Source organism: Gossypium arboreum, chromosome 7, assembly GCF_025698485.1.
Source record: "Gossypium arboreum isolate Shixiya-1 chromosome 7, ASM2569848v2, whole genome shotgun sequence".
In the NCBI taxonomy this organism is placed as follows: domain Eukaryota; kingdom Viridiplantae; phylum Streptophyta; class Magnoliopsida; order Malvales; family Malvaceae; genus Gossypium; species Gossypium arboreum.
The window spans coordinates 73,002,890-73,021,366 of NC_069076.1; the positions used below are offsets into that span (position 1 = coordinate 73,002,890).

At 30.1% G+C, this 18,477-nt stretch overlaps 2 protein-coding genes across 2 annotated transcripts; one reads left to right on the top strand and one right to left on the bottom strand.

The window, feature by feature from the left end:
- Positions 1-6,668: 6,668 nt before the first annotated feature.
- Positions 6,669-10,007, top strand: LOC108470119 (U11/U12 small nuclear ribonucleoprotein 59 kDa protein). The gene is made up of 9 exons (XM_017771347.2): positions 6,669-6,877; positions 7,028-7,181; positions 7,286-7,598; positions 7,707-7,790; positions 7,940-8,005; positions 8,296-8,368; positions 8,823-9,211; positions 9,412-9,452; positions 9,744-10,007. Exons 2-9 carry the CDS (start codon positions 7,030-7,032, stop codon positions 9,820-9,822), a joined length of 1,197 nt encoding a protein of 398 aa, XP_017626836.1. The 5' UTR covers positions 6,669-6,877; positions 7,028-7,029; the 3' UTR covers positions 9,823-10,007.
- Positions 10,008-13,371: 3,364 nt separating this feature from the next.
- Positions 13,372-15,370, bottom strand: LOC108481042 (reticulon-like protein B5). Its single transcript, XM_017784217.2, has 5 exons — positions 15,005-15,370; positions 14,276-14,456; positions 14,045-14,186; positions 13,901-13,970; positions 13,372-13,807 (listed from the first exon to the last, which is right to left on the bottom strand). Exons 1-5 carry the CDS (start codon positions 15,198-15,200, stop codon positions 13,641-13,643), a joined length of 756 nt encoding a protein of 251 aa, XP_017639706.1. The 5' UTR covers positions 15,201-15,370; the 3' UTR covers positions 13,372-13,640.
- Between the last annotated feature and the right edge of the window lie 3,107 nt (positions 15,371-18,477).

Sequence of the window (18,477 nt, forward strand, 5' to 3'; positions counted from 1 at the left end):
TTGCTTGATTCGGGTCGCGACTTATTACTCACTTATCCTCGCGATGCTTGTTAGCTTCTTTAAGAAAGTCGAAAGTGACTGTTTTCGAATAATCTTTATCAACTTAAATCTTCGGCGAAGTCTTGTCTTCCTCCGCAAACTATCAGCCTTCTTTCGTTGTGTTTACTTGGACCATTTCCAGACGACCGTATTACAATCCACTTTATCAAGAAATCCGTTTTCTCATGACAAACTGTTCTATTTAGCAATCGAATTTGAATCAACACCTTCTTTCTATGATGATGTAATGCAATATAGTCATAAACAAAACAAAAACAAAACACGTTAGTACAGAATGAATAAACAACAGATAAAGCACCTATTCGGGTGACCACTAAATTTGGGCATGGTTTTACCTAAGGTAGACTCTCAAGGTTCACTATATGTGGCTCAGTTCTAGAGAAAGGGTACCTGAACTAGCAAATTCCTCAACCCTCACCCATTATAGGCTTATGCGGATCGAGTTCAGTTCAGGGGAATACATTTCCCTATGGCCATAAGGAGGTCAAAAGCTCACGAAGACATAAGTACGGATGTATCCCAGAAGCAGTTCACTAACCCATGCGGCGGTGAAAACCTCATGAAGGCATAGCTTTTCACTCCCACTTAAAAGGTGTAACCACAACGGTCATGCGATATGCAATGCGAGGGGACACAAAAACTCAGAACTCAAAAATATGAATAACATAATGAAAACCATAAAACCCACGAGATGTGATAAAAGGATCGTATGTTAAAAACCAAATTTTAAATTTTCAACAAAAGGACAGAAAATGATCAATTTTACGGCTTGACTCTCTTGTGGTCCCCAGTCGAGTCGCCAAGCTGTCAAACCATTTTTATTTTGAAAAATGGGGATCGACTTTTAAATGAGGTATGGAGTCGCCACCAATCCTTTTTGTTCAGGTGTGATCGGGTCACCCTGTGATCAATCATTTTAATAAAGCATTTCAGTTTATTAAAACAACGTTTTTGGTCTACGAAAAACTAGAAAACAGATTCGGGAGTCAGTTACGCGCAAGGAAGGATTAGCACCTTCGCAACGCCCAAAATTGGTACCGTATTGATCAATTAACGTCCTAATGTTGAAAATTTGAAAAAGATTTTAAAATATAACGCCTTTAAAACATTTGGATAACTTGAATTGGATATTGAGATTCTCTCGCTTAGAAGGAATAAAATATTACGTCTAGCACGATTAGATACAATATTTCGAACCCTCGAGACAAGATCATCTTAGGATTTCCAAAACACATGCACTTAAAACTTTTAAAAAGGATATTTAGCTATTCGGCCCAAACGGTAAATCAAAACCCAGTACGATTGGGCACGACCTCTCAGACTCTCCAAGCACGAAATACTGTCTCGTTTTAGTTTTAAAAAGCATGGACATAATTTCCAAAGGATATTTCGTATTTTAGTTGAACGGAAAAAAAATCGAAACCCAACACGATTGGGCACAATTTTTCGGGCCTCTAAACACGAAATAATCCCTTAAGTTGAGAGGGTTCTTTGAAACGCGGGTGATTATAAAAGCGGTGAAGTACATTTATTTGGTTTATATAAAAAAATTGAATTGAACAATTTAAGATGACAAAGTAAGCAAGCTCGTTCATAAATCAATACACAGAAATCCAAAAGCAAAGTAACTAATATGGAACATGTACATAGTTAATATATTACACCAATTATCAACGATATTACAAAGGTGCGGATATGTAAATTAAAACACACAAAAACAAATAATAAACAAACGAACAATACATAAAATAAACTATATGTATACAGTCAAACAATACATGCAAAATTTTAAAATTAATTATAAAATAAATAAAAATAATTAATGCATAAAATACAAAATATTGATCTATCTAAATTAATAATATACATATAATGAAAACTTATTATAAATATATGTACGAAATAATAATATAAAAACATTTGAAATAAACAAAAATACATCATAAAATAACTTTAAAAGGCATAAATTATATATATATATATATATATATATATATATATATAGATTTAAAAGGAAATGTATAATCACAAATAGATTTAAAAGAAAATACATAAATTATATAAAATCAACAATATATATAAAAAAATAATGTACAACAATTTGCATATATATAAGTGTAAGAAATAATTTTGTAACTAAACAAGATAAATGATATACAAAACAATATATATATACGAATAAATAATATACACGAATACAAATAGCTTAATATAAATAATATATATAAAAATAATAATATAATATTTAAAAATGTTCATAAAATAGAAAATAAATAAAATATAATAAAACAGAATGAAAATATACAAAAGAAAATGCAACAAGAAAAAATTAAAATAAGGTGGAATCAATTAACAAAATGTTAAGATAATATGAAAAAGGGGGGGAAAGAATGAATGAATTATAAAGAATATAAAAATATGAATTTTAAAAGAACTCAATGGAAATAAAAACAAAATTAAGGGGATAATTTGTAAACAAATAGAATTTCTAAAGCGTAGACAAGGACTAGAATGAAATGTGCCCAAATGAATAGGGACTTGAAATAAAATATTCCAACTCACAAAAGGTAGTATTTAAATGAGGAGCAAATTGAAACGATGCACAAATCCTTCGAAATAAAAACCGTTATTCAATCGTTATTTTTTGTGTTCATATTCAACATCTCCTCTCCTTTTTTTCCAAAAAAAACTCCCCATTTACAATAGTTTTGAATGGCTTTTATAGCCAAATTTTACAACTGATTGCCCCTTTCTCTTTTCCTAGGCAAGTGAGGTAATGGGGTTAGTGGGGTGATTTAGTGGGGTGATGGAATTAGTGGCAAGTAGGGTGATGGAGTTAGTGGGGTGATGGAGTTAGTGGTCGGTTTAGTGGTGTGCTAATTGGATGATTGGTGTTTTGGACTCTGCTTGTTGGGCTCGGGTAAAATTTGGGCTCTACACCTTCTACTTGTATTGTACGATAGAATGGGTAGAGAGTGTTATAAAAAGTATCTAGTTGGTACTTGAACTTGTATTCCGTCACTTAGGTTGGTATTTTTACAAGGGTAAAGTCAAATATATTTTTAGGGGGCAAAATTAAATTGTAATTTTTACTATAGTAAAAAATGTAATTTTTAAAGGATTAAATCAAAATTTTATTATTTTTAGGGGGTCTAAAGTGTAATTTTACCGTTACTAATTTAAAATTTTAAATAGTCAAAATGGAAAATTTTAGGGGGAGCCGAGGCCCCTACCAATCCCCTAAATTCGCTCCTGTACATTTGCACCATTATTTTGAGCTAATATGGCACTAATAGCCAATCTAGTGATGACATGTGATAACTTCTCAACATGCCACATGGCACACATTAATAAAAAATATTTAAAGATAAATAAATTAATAAAAAATATAATTTTTGACATCAATAATGAACTTGGACAAATATTTATTTGAATCTAGACACTAGTTTGTCTAGATTCATTCTAGATGTGTTTTTAGTAAGTTGATATATTTTATTTTTGTTATAAAATATTAGTTTTTAAGTTATTATTGTTTTAAAATATATATAATTTATAAACTTATAAAAATATAAAATATACACAATTACAAATATATAAAAAAGTCTATAATATTTCGGAAATGTATAAAAATTATAAAATGTAACATATAAATTTATAAAAAACTAAATTTATAAAGAATTTAAAATTTATAAATTTAAAATTATAAAAATATATAAAAGTCTAGAATGAATGTAGATAAATAGTTGTTCACATGTATTTGACTCTAGTCAACTCTTTGTTTAAGTAATTTTTATATGAGATTTTTCTATTAATTTATATATTTAAAAATTTTTATATATTTTAATTTCAAACTAATAGTAGTAATAATATTATGATATTTTATAAAAATAAAAACATATAAACTTACTAAAAACAGATCTGGAATGAATCATGCACTATTTTATCCAGATTCAGATGTACTTGATCAATCATTAATCTATATACATTTTATGTTAGAAAATTATATTTTTTTATTAATTTATATATTTTTAAAGAGTTTTCATTATTTATATTTTTCAAGTAGCATGTTAAGAGACTTTCACATATTACCTCCAAATTGATTATTAATGCCACAACAAGATAAATTATCGATGTTAGTCTAGAGGTACTAACTTGAATGTTAGAATATAAATTCAAGTATCAATAAGGTAAAAAAAAAAGTACTAATTAAGTAGTTTTTGATAAGTTGAGGGTTAATATATATATATAACACCCAATAAAGTTTTCTAGTCGATACTTAGGCAGGCTTCACTTCGGTATGCAAGGCCCATTTTTAGCTTGAATTGGACCTGCCCACAGCCTGTTCACTTTTCTTATGTGTTTTGTTTCCTTTTCAACAATTTCTTTTCCTAATTAAAAATCATATCTATTTAAGGGTCGAGTTATCTAAAAAAAAATAGAAGAATTTAGGTAAAGATAATAATTTTGAAAAATAGGCGTGACCAAAGAAATAGACTTGTTTAAAATGTAGGTCTGACTGAAATTTAAACATTTAATAGTACAATATAAATATTTGAGAAAATTATAAATTTTAATAAAATAAAGTTATTAAATATTAAATTAGAAAATAAAAATAAAATATATATGCCGTTCTAAAATTAAATTTGAATTAATCATTTTAAAAATAACGGTCTTGAATAAAATTTTATAAGGTAAATTATCTTAGTTGTTCACCCAATTTTTAAGGTGTTTTTATTTTGGTCATTTAAAATGGATTTCTTCCAATTTTATCACTCAACTTTTTGGGCGCTTTCATTATAGCCGCCCAAGCATTAAATCTTTAACAATGGTTAACTATAAACACCACATCATGTTTACACTTTCATTTTAGTTACCTAAAATATATCTTTTTAAATATTGATTAGGGTAAAAAGAATAAATGATTAAAGTTAAAAAGTAATAAAAACTAAAATAATGCAAAAAAATCAATTTTTACTTATTTATTCCATTGCCAAAAATTCTAATTCTTTTAATATTGAAAATTTGAATTTCAAAACATCATCAAAATAAATTGTTTGAAAATTTTTCCATTGATAATGTCAACCAATTTATTACTATAATATTTAAATTAATTAATTTAATCTCCTTTTATTTTTTTAAATTTGAAATTAACTAAATCAACTGAAATAACTCATATTTAATAATTTTTACAAAATTTAAATTTATTTTATTATATAATCTCGAATCTTCCTAAAAGTAAATGAAAATATCCTTAATTAATTGCTTGTTATTCATTTGGGTAAATAACTGATGAAAAAATTATGAATTTTGTTTGGCATGATAAAATTAATCAATTAAACTAATTGCAATGATTTTTTTTACTTTTAAATTAGTCTTGAAGATTCAAGATCATATAGTGAAAAATTTTGAATTTTGTAGGCAACTATTAAAGACAATAATTTTCATTGATAATTTTTAAAATAAATTCAAAACATCAAAATAAATTAAATAAATTGTTAAAAAATTATCCATAGGAGGTGACAACGATTTGTTACAATAATTTTGAATCTTAATCATTAGAATTTTATATTTCAAAGCCCAAATCTAGAATTTTCGACAATGAGGTAAACAAATACAATTTGACAATTTTTGTGTATTATTTTAATTTCTATCACTTTTTCACTTTAATCCTTGATTTTTCTTACCCTGATTAATACTTAAAAAAGATATTTTTTGGGTGACCAAAATAAAAGCAATCTACAAGTTGGGTGACCAAAATGAAAGTACAAATATGATGTGGAGTGTACAGTTAACCATTGTTAGAGAATTAATGCTTGGGTGATTAAAATAAAAGTGCCCTGAAAGTTGGGTGACCAATTTGCAAGGATTTCATTTTGGGACTAAAATGAAAGCAGCCTAAAAGTTGGGTGACTGACTAGATAATTTACCCAATTTCACATTTATATTTGGGCCCAAATTATGTCGTAAACCTGAGACGATGAACCCCTTCTAAGGCTGTGTTTAATATTATTTTTTAGAAGTACTTTTTACATGAAGAACACTTTTGAAACAAAAGTAATGCTAAACAAGTAAATTTTGAAGGAAATTTTTGGTTGTTTAAGAACACTTTTCCAAAATAGAGAACCAAAGGCACCCCTCTCTTTCAAGAGGATTCGCGGCATGTCAAGCCTTGGTAAGGTTCTTCCCTTTGCATCGAATTAAACCACATGCTCCAGTGCTTGTGCGGGCCCCGTCAATTCCTTTGAGTTTCATTCTTGCGAACGTACTCCCCAGACGAGATACTTAAAGTGTTAGCTACAGCACTGCACGGGTCGATACGCACAGCGTCTAGTCTCCGTTAAAATTTTTAACTTTTTTCTCCCAAAAGCACTATTGATAATTTAATTACGTTTTCAACCTTCAACACCTTCTCTGATTAATTACTTAAAAATATTTAAAATTAAATTTTCATATATTAAAATATTAACAATAAATTATAATAAATTATTTTCTATAATCTTATTAAAATATTAATTTAAATATTATTTAATTACTTATTTATTACTTTATAATATAAAAAAACTATTATTTTTAGAGTATTACTAAATACTTTTAAAAAAATATTTCCCAAAATCAGTTTTCCAGAGAAGTTTTAAACTCACTTTTCAAAAACAATCCTATAAAGAGTCTCATTTTTAATTGATCCCACTTAAATCCCGTAAATGTTTGGTGTTTCATCCAGATCCTTACTTTTAGCGCCATCTTTCGTCCCAAAATCTCGTGTCTTTGTGCTAGGGTTTGAAGTTAACAATTCTTCAGAAAGAAAAATATAAAGCAGGTACGAGTTTTGGTATTCTTTCTGTTTTATTGTTTTCCTTATACGAACCCATACGAACCCATCTCTAATTTGAATAAAACCTCTAGGTATCCTGTTATTAATTCACAGTGTTGATCTAATCATTGAATCCAATTTTTTAATCATATTTAGCAATGAATCCTGTTCACTTCCAACCCGCGCCGCCTCCACGTTGGTTCCCAATGTTACCGCCGGAACCTCCGAATTCGAGTACATTTTGGGAGACCAGAAATGTGCGTGATCGCCTTAGAGAATTGCAAGATACCCTCAATCTTGCCAACGCCGTGTATGTTAGTTTTGTTTTCTTATATAGTTCGCTAATATCAACTATAAGTGCCGTATGCCTTTGAATTTCCTTTTAACTGCGAGTAAAATCAATTTGATCCTTAGGCAAAAGGAGTTGGAAACACTGACGATGATAAAAGATGGGTCGATGGACCCTTCTGTTTCTGAGTTCTTGAGGTATCTAGAAGATAGGAGGATTGACTTGGAAACTCAAGAGCTACTGTCTTTGGAAGCGGCGAATGCATTGATGTCAAAGCTAAGAGCTCAGTTAGAGCCCTTTAGATATGTTGCAGATGAAGGGATCCCGTGGGAGGAGAAATCAGCAGTAGCTAGACTGACCAATAAAATTAAGAAGTCTAAAAGGAATAACCTTTGGAGGAAAAGAAAGCGGAAACGAATTGCAGAATTGCTTGCAAAGGTTGTTTTTCTTGGTTTCTCATTGTAAGGTTTCTCCTTATCTTTCTTTTTTTCCCCTATTGGCCTGTGTGGGAAATGGCTAATATTTTCAGCTTGTTATGCATGTTAGGAGCATGAACAATTTGATCAAGCTGACCGAGAAGCTGATGAGTGGAGAGCTAGGGAGATTGCCAAGGACATTGCCAGCCGGAAGGTACTTGTTGTGTTCTAGGGGGGTTTTCTTGCTATGAACATACTGACAGATTTTCGTCGATTCTTCCATTAGATGCCAAGAACTCAAAAGTCCTTTTTTCTCTTGTTTTTGTAAGCTCACTTGGTAATGACTACTAAGTTGATTTGCAGGTCGAAAAGATGAAGGAAATAGCAAAGCTTAAAGCCAAGGAAGAAAAAAAGAGACTGGAATCTGAGGTAAAGGATTTGAAAAACGACATGTTTCTTTCATCTATGCTGTTAGTTTATACTTATATTGTTGACTTTACAATTTGGTGGCAACATAACAGTTTGATTGTAAAAACCTCCTTGATGCTTCTCCCATGTACTTATGATACAATGCCTTTTTTTGTATTATCTCTTAAACTGTCTTTTCTAGGAAGATTAACATTAGAAAAGTGGTAATTTTAGGGGCTTCTTTTATTTTGATTTTTAGTTATTTCCTTCATTTCTTTTTGTTTATTAATATTGTATGTCTTATGTGTCAGCTTGAACTAGTTTTGATGGTGGAGAAGTTGCAAGAGTTGCGCTCAATGAGGATCCAGAAATTGAAGAAACAAGGTACTGTAACAAAATTATACTCACTTTAATTTGTCAGACTGAATTAGCTATTGTGACTTGTGATAAGATTTTTTTGATTCTTTTCTATCTAATTATTCAAGTAGTTTCTAAGTGCAAACAATTAAGATTGATTTTAACTGCCAAATCCAGCAACTAATATGCAGGTTATCATAGATGATTTCCTTTTATATTTCTCTAGGTTATCATAGATGATTTCCTTTTATATTTCTCTAGGTTATCATAGATGCACTTTATAGTTGATTCGAAACATACATCACAAATATATTAGCAAATAGTCAAGACTTTCACATGCCAAAAAGGAAAGGGGGGGGGGGTTGGTTGGCAGTACCTTAATTTTCCTGCTGTGTTTAGAATGATTATGTATATGTGACCTCAACAGGTTAAACTGTCCTCGATTCTACCGAAAATTTAAGGTTGCTTTCGACTTGTGCAGGCCATTTTCTTCCAGAGGAGGATGACAAGTTTCTGGAGAAAGTTCGAGCTGCAGTTGAGGAAGAGGAGAGACAAGCTTTGGCTGCAGCAGATACAGATGCTGCTAAAGATGCCATTGCAACTGCTGAGGAAACTAGGAAGGCCACTCAGAATCAGAGACCCCTCTCAAATGATCCTATGACTGATCAACTTGAAAACAAGGAGAGAAAAGACCAAATAACACCAAATGAGGACAAAAAGGGCTCTGGTACAGTCACTGATATGGAATCTGGTAAAAATAAATTGGAAGGACATGGTTACACTTGGACATATGATCCTTTGACTAATTTACCGATTGAGTTCTATCACTATTACCATGGAAGCAATTCTGACATGGGCACACTTATTGAGGTATTTTCAGCTATTTTTCTTCAAATTCTAGATGCTCTGTGCATGGTGCCATGTTTTCCTTTCTATCGGCATATGTAGTAGCTAGTATTTGCATTGCTTTCTCCACTTGCATGAATGATGCATGTTGGATGGTGATTAATTTACCAGCATCTGTGTTCAGGTGCATTTACTCAAATCTCCTATTAAATCTTCATGTGCAGGTTAGAAGGACATGGGATGCTTATATCAGACCAGGAGGAAGGTAAGTACAGCTAGCCTTTTCTCCAATTGCATTTCATTAACCATGAGCAATTGTATGCATATGCGATGCCCCTATCTTTTTCATTTTTGGTGTTATTATCACTGTTAACCGTTGCAACTTTCAGTACCACCACTCTACTAGGTGTCTTTTAATATGCGCTTATGGTAAACTGCTATTTGACACTGCATTACATGACAAATTTGCATGATCATTGGCTGCTAGCTGTTTTAGGATGCATCATAAAGCATAAGAACATTTGAGTAGCTGACTTATTATACAACTTGAGTGCAGCCGCATTCCAGGCCACTGGGTCCAGCCACCTCCTCCAGCTGATGACATATGGGCATCCTACCTGGTGAGGCCTAAATGACATCTTACTCTGTAAAGTTCTATTAGCACTTTAGATCATACAGTTAGAGCAGTAGCAATTTTAAACTTCAAAACATCGAATGATGTTTGTTTTCTTTATAGTCTTCCTATTTCCCAACCTTTAGTTCTTTGTCATGGATACTTTTCTGGAACATTGCAGATAAATTAAGTTTAAAGATTCCCGAATGTCTTGTTTTAGGTTGTCTGTCTATTGAAATTTAACGGTTTAGAGTGTGAGGTAAGAAGCATTTTTATTTTTCATAAAAAAAGAAGAAGAAAGAACCTTATTAGTTCCGGCATATATATTCGCCAATGTTTAGGAGATGACTTTTGTGGAAGTACTCAGCAAGGGAGCCAACAATCTTCCTGGGAAATTAAATCCTCCAACTTCGTCTCTGAAGTATGGCACTAGGAACTGTATGTCTTTTTTTAAGTACAATAGAAACCGAGGCTCCCAATGACATCCATTTCTGGTAGATCCCCTCGACTGATCCACCAAAATTCAGTTTAGTTTAAATTTGTCCTTTTGTTCAAGTAAAAAGAAAATTGTAGTTTTAGGTTTAAATCAATGTACTCGGTCAGCTTCACACTGGTCCGGATCGCACTGATTGGTGCAGACGGTTCTAGTAGAAAATTGGAGTAACCAACTCGTTCCGCATTGATGAAAATTTCAAGCTGTACTGGTTGCATCAACTTATTCCCGGTTGGAACATTGTTCAAGTGGTGTATGAATAATGTTAAAATAATATAGTAAAAATCATAAAAATTTTAAAAAATAATTTATAAGAATTATTAGAAAATAATTAAAATCATAAAATTTTATAAAAATAAGTTAAAATATTTTATAAAATTTTATAAGAATTATTTTCTGATTTTTATTAAAGTATAGCCATTGATTATTAAATATTAATTCAAAAGAAAAGAAAAAAAAGCCACTCATCATTACTAAGGCTTAACATTCTAGAACTTTCAATAGTTTGAATGAAAAAAAAAAATTTTCAATGTTTGGTATACTTAAAAATAAGTTATATTAGAATTTAATACAATATACATGTAATTTTTATAAATCTTTATAAAAATAATTTATTTTATAAAAATTTATAGTTTTTAATTAATTTAAAATAATTATTATAAATTATTATAAAATATAATGTCTTTTTTAATAATTTTTTATTTTTATTTTTGTAAATCTAAAATGAATCTAAATAAATGTTTATCTAGATTTAAATGAACATGGACAACCATGTGTTCAAATTTATTATGTATTATTTAAAAATAATTTTAAAATAAATTTTCTATTTTAGAATTTTATATTTTACTGATATGGCCGTCGATGATGATGTCGTAGTACCATGTTAGCTTTCGGCGATGATGTGGAACAACTACATTAATGATTAGTGATGCATGGTACCATCACATAAATAAATAGTGTTGATGTGGTGTTTGTTAATAGTCATGTCAGCGTTACCATTAATTACTAATGATCAACATTAGTCAAGAACCTATTTGACTTTCTTAGTTCAAGAGTTCAAATGGGTGTAAAAATTTTGTAAGAACTTAGTTGATTTTTGATGGCTAAAATACCATTAAGCCTAAAAAATAATAAAAATTCCAACCATCTAATACAAACTTTAAAATTGAAAGTAAAAATTAATAAATAATAAAACAAGTTAAGAATTTACCTTCTTTTTTTTTTCTCGTTTTTAGATAAATTCCATATAAACACACATGAAGCTGTTTAATTAAGAAACTAATAAATTTATACATTAAACAAGTGTTTTTCGAAGAACATTAAACAAGTTTCAGCTTCATCTGTAATTCTGTATGTTTATATGGAATTTCAATTTTATATTTATAATATGAGATAATTTTGTTGTGAATAACCTTTGTTTAATGTATGTAATGATTTATTTATTTGTTTATTTTGAATTTGTTATTAAATTTTTTATGAAGTTTATTGATGAATATTTTATAAAGTTCATTTAATTTTATTTATTTGATATTTGTAAATATTTTTTTATGTATATGTATATTATTTTATATTTTATATGGTGCAAGGCAAGTTGATGAGAATGAGCTAAAGTATATGTAGAGAAATGTATGATAAAAACAAAATAAAAGAGTAGTAATTCTTTCAATTTTATAATATTTCAATTTTATAATATTTTAATAATTTCTAGTAATTTTATTAACTTTTAATCATTTTAAAGATTTTCCTATATAATTTTCTATAATTTTTATAATATCAAGTTAACAAAATAATTTTTATAATTTTAATAAATTTTAAAAAACTTAAGATTTTAAAAAAATAAAAATAGCAAATAAGCCGATCATATTATATTTTTACATTAGCTGCCACGTCAGTATTTAATTGCTTGTTAAGAACTTTAGCTGAAAATTATATCTTAATGAGAGCCAACCAAAAGGTTTAATTATGTGTTTTCTAAATTAAGGATTGAATTGATTTTTCATTATTGTATGAGAGTCTTTTTATTATTGATTTTCCTATTTTTTTATGATAATTTTTTGGTATTCTACTTGGTTAGGTGAAAAAACAAAGGGATGAGAAGACGGAATAGAAAAGTGGAAAGAAAATAAATTTTGAACGTGCTTGATTGAAAATAAAAGTAAGGAAAAATATATGAGAAATGAGTAGTTTTCATTCTAATGCATATAAATTAATCATTTCAAATTGGAATGACGAGTGAAGAGAAAATAGAAGATGTATATGAGTTCAAAATTTTACATTTTTCATACATTTTATTTTTTTCTCCTATTTTTCAATTTCTACCAAGCAATGGTTGGAAAGAAAAAACTAATTTTCTTTTCATTTTTCTATCTCTACTACCAAGCATACCTATGCAAAATTTTTTACTCCCTTCAATCTTTCATCATTTCAATTTTCTTTCCACTCTACCAAGCAAAACCTTAAGTTTAGGTTTTAAGAGAATTAACTTCTAAAACAACCATACTAAACAAGTAAAGCGTGAGGTGATAACCGTATCTATATTTAAACCCCGAGTTAGTGTCACGTGTCAACTAGGCATCAACTTAGTCAAGGGAATTAGGAAAATATTTTTCTGTATTTAAAATAAATTATATTATTTTAAGGTACTTTATTTTTTATATTTTAAAAAACATCAAATAATTCGCACATGGTGGAATTTAAACCCATAACATTTGAGTCAATAAAAATTTTACTTTATCACTCAATCAAAGCTTTATTTTAAAATGTTTTGCATATCTTAATTTTATCATGCACACTTTATTACTTTCATCAATTGTCTATATTGATAATGTTATTTATTAAATTAGTGTCACAAGTTAACTCGACAACATCAAGATTGATAGCAACACCATGATAAACAATAGTAGTACATTTAATATTCTTAAGCTAACGTATTTAAATGTTTAAATTTCAATTTAATCATAATTTAGTCTAAATTTTTTCATTTTAATATTATACATGTGTTATTATTAGTTGGTTTGAAACCATATGTTTTATATATTGTTTTTAAACACATCTAAATACGTAGTTTCTACACTTAAATTTTTAGTATAATAAAAAAGCTGATTGTTATTCAAATAAAACAAGTTTTACAAAAAAAAAAAAAAAACCATCACCTTCTGGTGCAACCTGCAAGCTTGGCCTATTGCTAACAACTGATTTGCATTTAGAGATGTAATTTGAAATCAAAACTTTTGTAAACAATTGATTGAGGAGGAAGTGTCTCCAGCTAATGTGAACAGACAACACTACAACAACCAGGTAACCCAGAACTACCGAAGAGTTTTTAAGGGTTTAAACACCTGAGCCTTCTAAACCTTTTTGGTCTTCAAGGGACCTGTAGGAATTTTACCCAGAACCTTGGCATCAAAAACTGCATATTGCTTTTTTATCTCAATCACTGCCTTCTCTGCAAATGGGTCAACCTTGTCCTCATACTTCTCATACAAAACAGGTACCGTATGCAGCAACACGAAAGCTGATTTCCATAGGGAAGATGGATCAGAATTCAGTATGACATTTGTATAGATAAATTAACTTGGCACTAAAAGCAAGAGACCAGTGTCATTACATGTGTAGAACAAGGTCAAGAAATTGCACCAACTCCCCACAACGGAGAGGACCCAAAAAGCTGCTACAACCTGAAATCAGAGAGAAGGATATAGTGACCCCCCAATCAATGCACTTCAGATTAAGACTTAAACCCTAAACACACCACAAGAAACTTCTTCAGATTCCTTCCAGATGCAATATCTCGCAGCAGTTTCAATGCCTGGTTAAGTTCAATTGTCAGAGCAGAGGCGATCTGAAGGAATGGCTCCTCTGGCAAATGAACTTGTGGGATGCGAGGTGGAGTCCTGTGAAGAAAAAGGTCATATTATATTCTTTAAGAAACCATCAATATGTTAAATAGATTAAAGCTCATGCAAAGACCCCCAGAACTTACTTGTGGATAAAGGTATGGACATTGGACCAGAGGAACAATACTGCAAGACAGAGTATCGAAATGTGACAGAGCAGAGTAAGTAGGTGGTATTCGATCAACTCAAAAAGGACCCAGATTGCAGTTGCTCCACCAAGAACCCCAGCTGATATCTTTTTGTTCCTCCACAAGAACACATCAGCAGCTGCATCAAATCATTACCCAACAAATGAAATGGAAAGAGAACACCATCATCTAATTCTGACACAAACGAGAACCATTAATATAAGACTTGTAAATAGCAAGACTTTTTTAAACTCCTTGTGTGCTTAAATGATTAGATAATCTTACTTTTAAACGACTGGTCTAGAATGTGTTATACTTTGCTCCGTTCCCAGAATGCAAACAATAAAAGGCAAAAGCAAACCCCAAATATACGTCTGAAGTAGCTTACTCCTTAAGCAAATTTCAAATTCCAGTAACAAATACAAGAACCAATCAAATCGAAAAATGAAATTCACTTTCGTAACTACCAAACAGATCGTAAAGTGCAAAATACTAAAACTTAGATGTATTGATCTTCCATCAAATTAACATTTCTTTTTTAAATTCACTCTAACAACTGCATTTTTGTAATTTTTACTCGCATTTCCATCAACTTCGTCAAAAACAAACCTAACAATAAAATCCTGATCACACTAACGAAACTTGAAAAAAGAAAAGAAAAGTGAAATGAGAGCTTAGAGGCCGTACGCTTTCCACCACCGAGAACGTGATGAAGAGGTCTCTCCCTACCAAACAACCGATAAATCTTAGCCTTAACGGAGATAGGGGAAGCTGGTTTCTCATGATCTGAATCCGAATCCGAAGAAGACGATGAATCATGGCCGTGGATCTTCTCCATCACCGACTCCACCGCCGATTGCTTACTCTCCGTTTCCTCCGCCATTGGTTAAAAAAAGTCCGGACCAGTGCCCTAAAAAGACGGATTCTTTATTGACTGTCAGGGTGTCCGAACAGTATACAAGTGAGTGCGAATGTCAGTAGAACTGTAGGGTTTTAATAAAGAAGGAATGCATAAACCTTGGGCTTAAAAGGGAATGTATAAACCTTAGGCTTAAATGATAAATTTGTCGTAGTTTAGGTGTTTTATCTAGTCATATTTTTGAGTTCTTTTATTATTAACCTTTGTTTTTTTAATTTACTTTTTAATAAATTTAATGAGTAAATTTAAATGTTTAATTTTTTTCTTTCAAAATATTTTAATCTTCTATTCGTTTGTTTACTGATAAATTTTTTATTAAATTATTATTTTTAAATAATTATGTTTATTTTCTTTAATTTAAGAATTATTTTTAATTTAATGTATTATTTATTTATTTTATTATTTTTCAGTATAATTATCTTATTAGATTATCTTAATAATATATTATATCTCATTAAAATATTATACATATGAAATTCTAAATCATCCCCACTAATTTTTTAATGATATTTTTATTAAATTTGTTAAAAAAAAAAAAATAAAAAGAATAAAATTGATGATTGAAAAAGACTTAAAAATACAATTAAAATAATTTTGATAAAATATAATAAATATTAATAGTTAAATTTATCGTTAATCCTAAACCTTAAATGAGAGTGAGGTTGGGGGAGAATTTGAAATGTTGAATGAGGTATGGTACAGTGGGGTCTAGAATAAAATTGGATTCTTTCAACTGATTTACTGAGAGAGAGAAGGGTGAATTCTTTTATTTCAAGAGTTCATCTTAATGGGACAATGGGGTGGCATGGACAGCTATCACTTTTCAGTGGTCGTTTTGGAATTTTCACTTTTTTGCATCAGTGGGGCTTCATGTTAGATTCATATCAAGGCTTATGCTTTTTGTTGTTTCTTTTTTTACGAAATAAGTGTTTGCCATCATCACGTGCTTTATTTTTGTAGTGAAGATAAAATTCAAACTCTATAATTAAGAAATGAAATAAACAATTACTACATTGTATTAATAAATTTTATTTTATTATTTATTTTTAAAAATATCTAGATTTAGATTCTGAGCCGGCTGAATATGATAATATTTATTTTTAAATTTTATTATCGTGTATTTTGTAGTATACTTATCACTAACATCATAAAATACTAATAAAATATTTCTTTTTAATTGTTAGTTACATTGTATTGCAATTAAATCTAATCAAGTCAGGTGAAATGCTTAAATATAAATATATTGTAAAAATTAAATTTTTAGTTAAATCAATTAATTTAGTTAAATAATTATAAAAATAAATATATAAAAAATCATAAATGGTTGATGTTGAAAGTGTTGAAAAATGGCCAGTAATTGATGAATTACAAAGCTAGACTAGTATTGAATTTGAATGAAAATATATTGTAACATACTTAAATTACAATAGCAAAGTGTTTTTATAGCTTATGTTGAACTAATTGCTAACTGCTAACTAATCTAACTGCTGCTACCAACTTTTTTTTATTCAGCCAACTACCAATATTTTTAACACTCCCTATCAAGTTGGAGGGTGATAAAGATATTTGACCCCCAGTTTGGACAACAAATACTCATGCTGATGCACCCCCAGGGCTTTTGTCATCAAGTCTACTATTTGTTGGCTGGTGCGTATGTGCTATGTTTTAACCAACCCTTTTTTGATTTTCTCCCAAACAAAATGACAATCAATTTCTACGTGCTTAGTTCATTCATGGAATATTGGATTGGCTGCAATTTGAAGGGTCGCTTAACTATCACAAAACAATATTGTTAGTTCCAGTTTGTCGAGACTAACTTCTCCCAACAAACCACTTAACCAGATTATCTCTGCAACTGTCAAGGCTATGTTTCGATATTCTACTTCCGCAAATGATTGAGAGACTGTGTTTTGCTTTTTTTTTTTACTTCCATAAAATGAGTGAACCCAAGTTTGATGCAGTACCCTATAATAAACTTCCTAGTCATTGGACATGTTCCCCAATTTGAGTCACAATATGCAACAATCTGAAGCTTGGTTGAAGCTGCCAACAAGACACCTTGTCCAGGGTCCTTTTTAATATATCTAACGATCTTGATCGCGGCATCAAAGTGTGATTTTTTTCTCTTGTGCATGAATTGACTCAAGTGTTGCACTGCATATGATATATTTGGCCACGTATTTGTCAAGTAAAGTAACCGCCCTATAATTCGTTGATATTTTGACACATTCAAGTATAATTCATCATCATTACACCCTCCCGATATGAACTCATCATATTCTACAAAAGTAAGCCTCTGATTCTGCTCCAATAGCATACTTGCTGGCCTTGCATCCTCTAAACCAACGTCTTGAAGTAATTCCAATACATATTTTCTTTGATTTAGCACAACCTCTTCGCTTGAACACATGACCTCAATCCTTCAAAAATATTTCAACTCACCCAAGTCTTTCATTTTGAAATTTTGATGAAGAACCTTTTTTAACTCTGTTATCATCTCCAAGTTATTACCCGTAATCAACAAATCATCCACATAGACTAGTAAGACAACAATCTGACCATCATGTCGTTTGGTAAACAAGGAGTAATCATATCGACTTTGCTCATAACCTCATTAAAGAAAAGCCTCAATAAGTTTCAAGTTCCATTGGCAAGAAGCCTGTTTTAACCTAGAAAGAGATTTGAGTAAACGACACATCCGAGTCTCCCCCTTTTTACAAAACCCATCTGGAAGGTCTATGTAGACTTCTTCATACAAGTCACCCTGCAGAAAAATGTTATAAACATCCATCTAGAAGAATGGCCAATCATGCATAACAGCCACACTGATGAAAATCCGTGATATGAGGCAGAGGAAACGGAAGAAGGATAGAATTCAATTTGTTTGACTCAAGAAGAAAATATTTGGATGTGACTTAAAAGGAAGAAACCAAATAAATTTAGAAAATAACAAAGGAAATAAGAAGAATAAGAAAAATAAAAAAATAAAGGATAAATATTCAAAATAATAACTAAATAGTAAAAAGATAGATTAAATCAAAGTGGAAGGTGAAACAATAAACTGATGGATCTGATGGATAGAAGGATAAATATCCAATTGAACCATATGAGATATAAATCCCAACAAACTCAATTAATGGCTCTAGTCAACCTTCCAAGAAATAATCCTTGGCAAATTGAAGGGCGAAGAATGAATACCCACAACTCCTTGAAGAAAATTGAGAAGAAAACTACTTCTAAA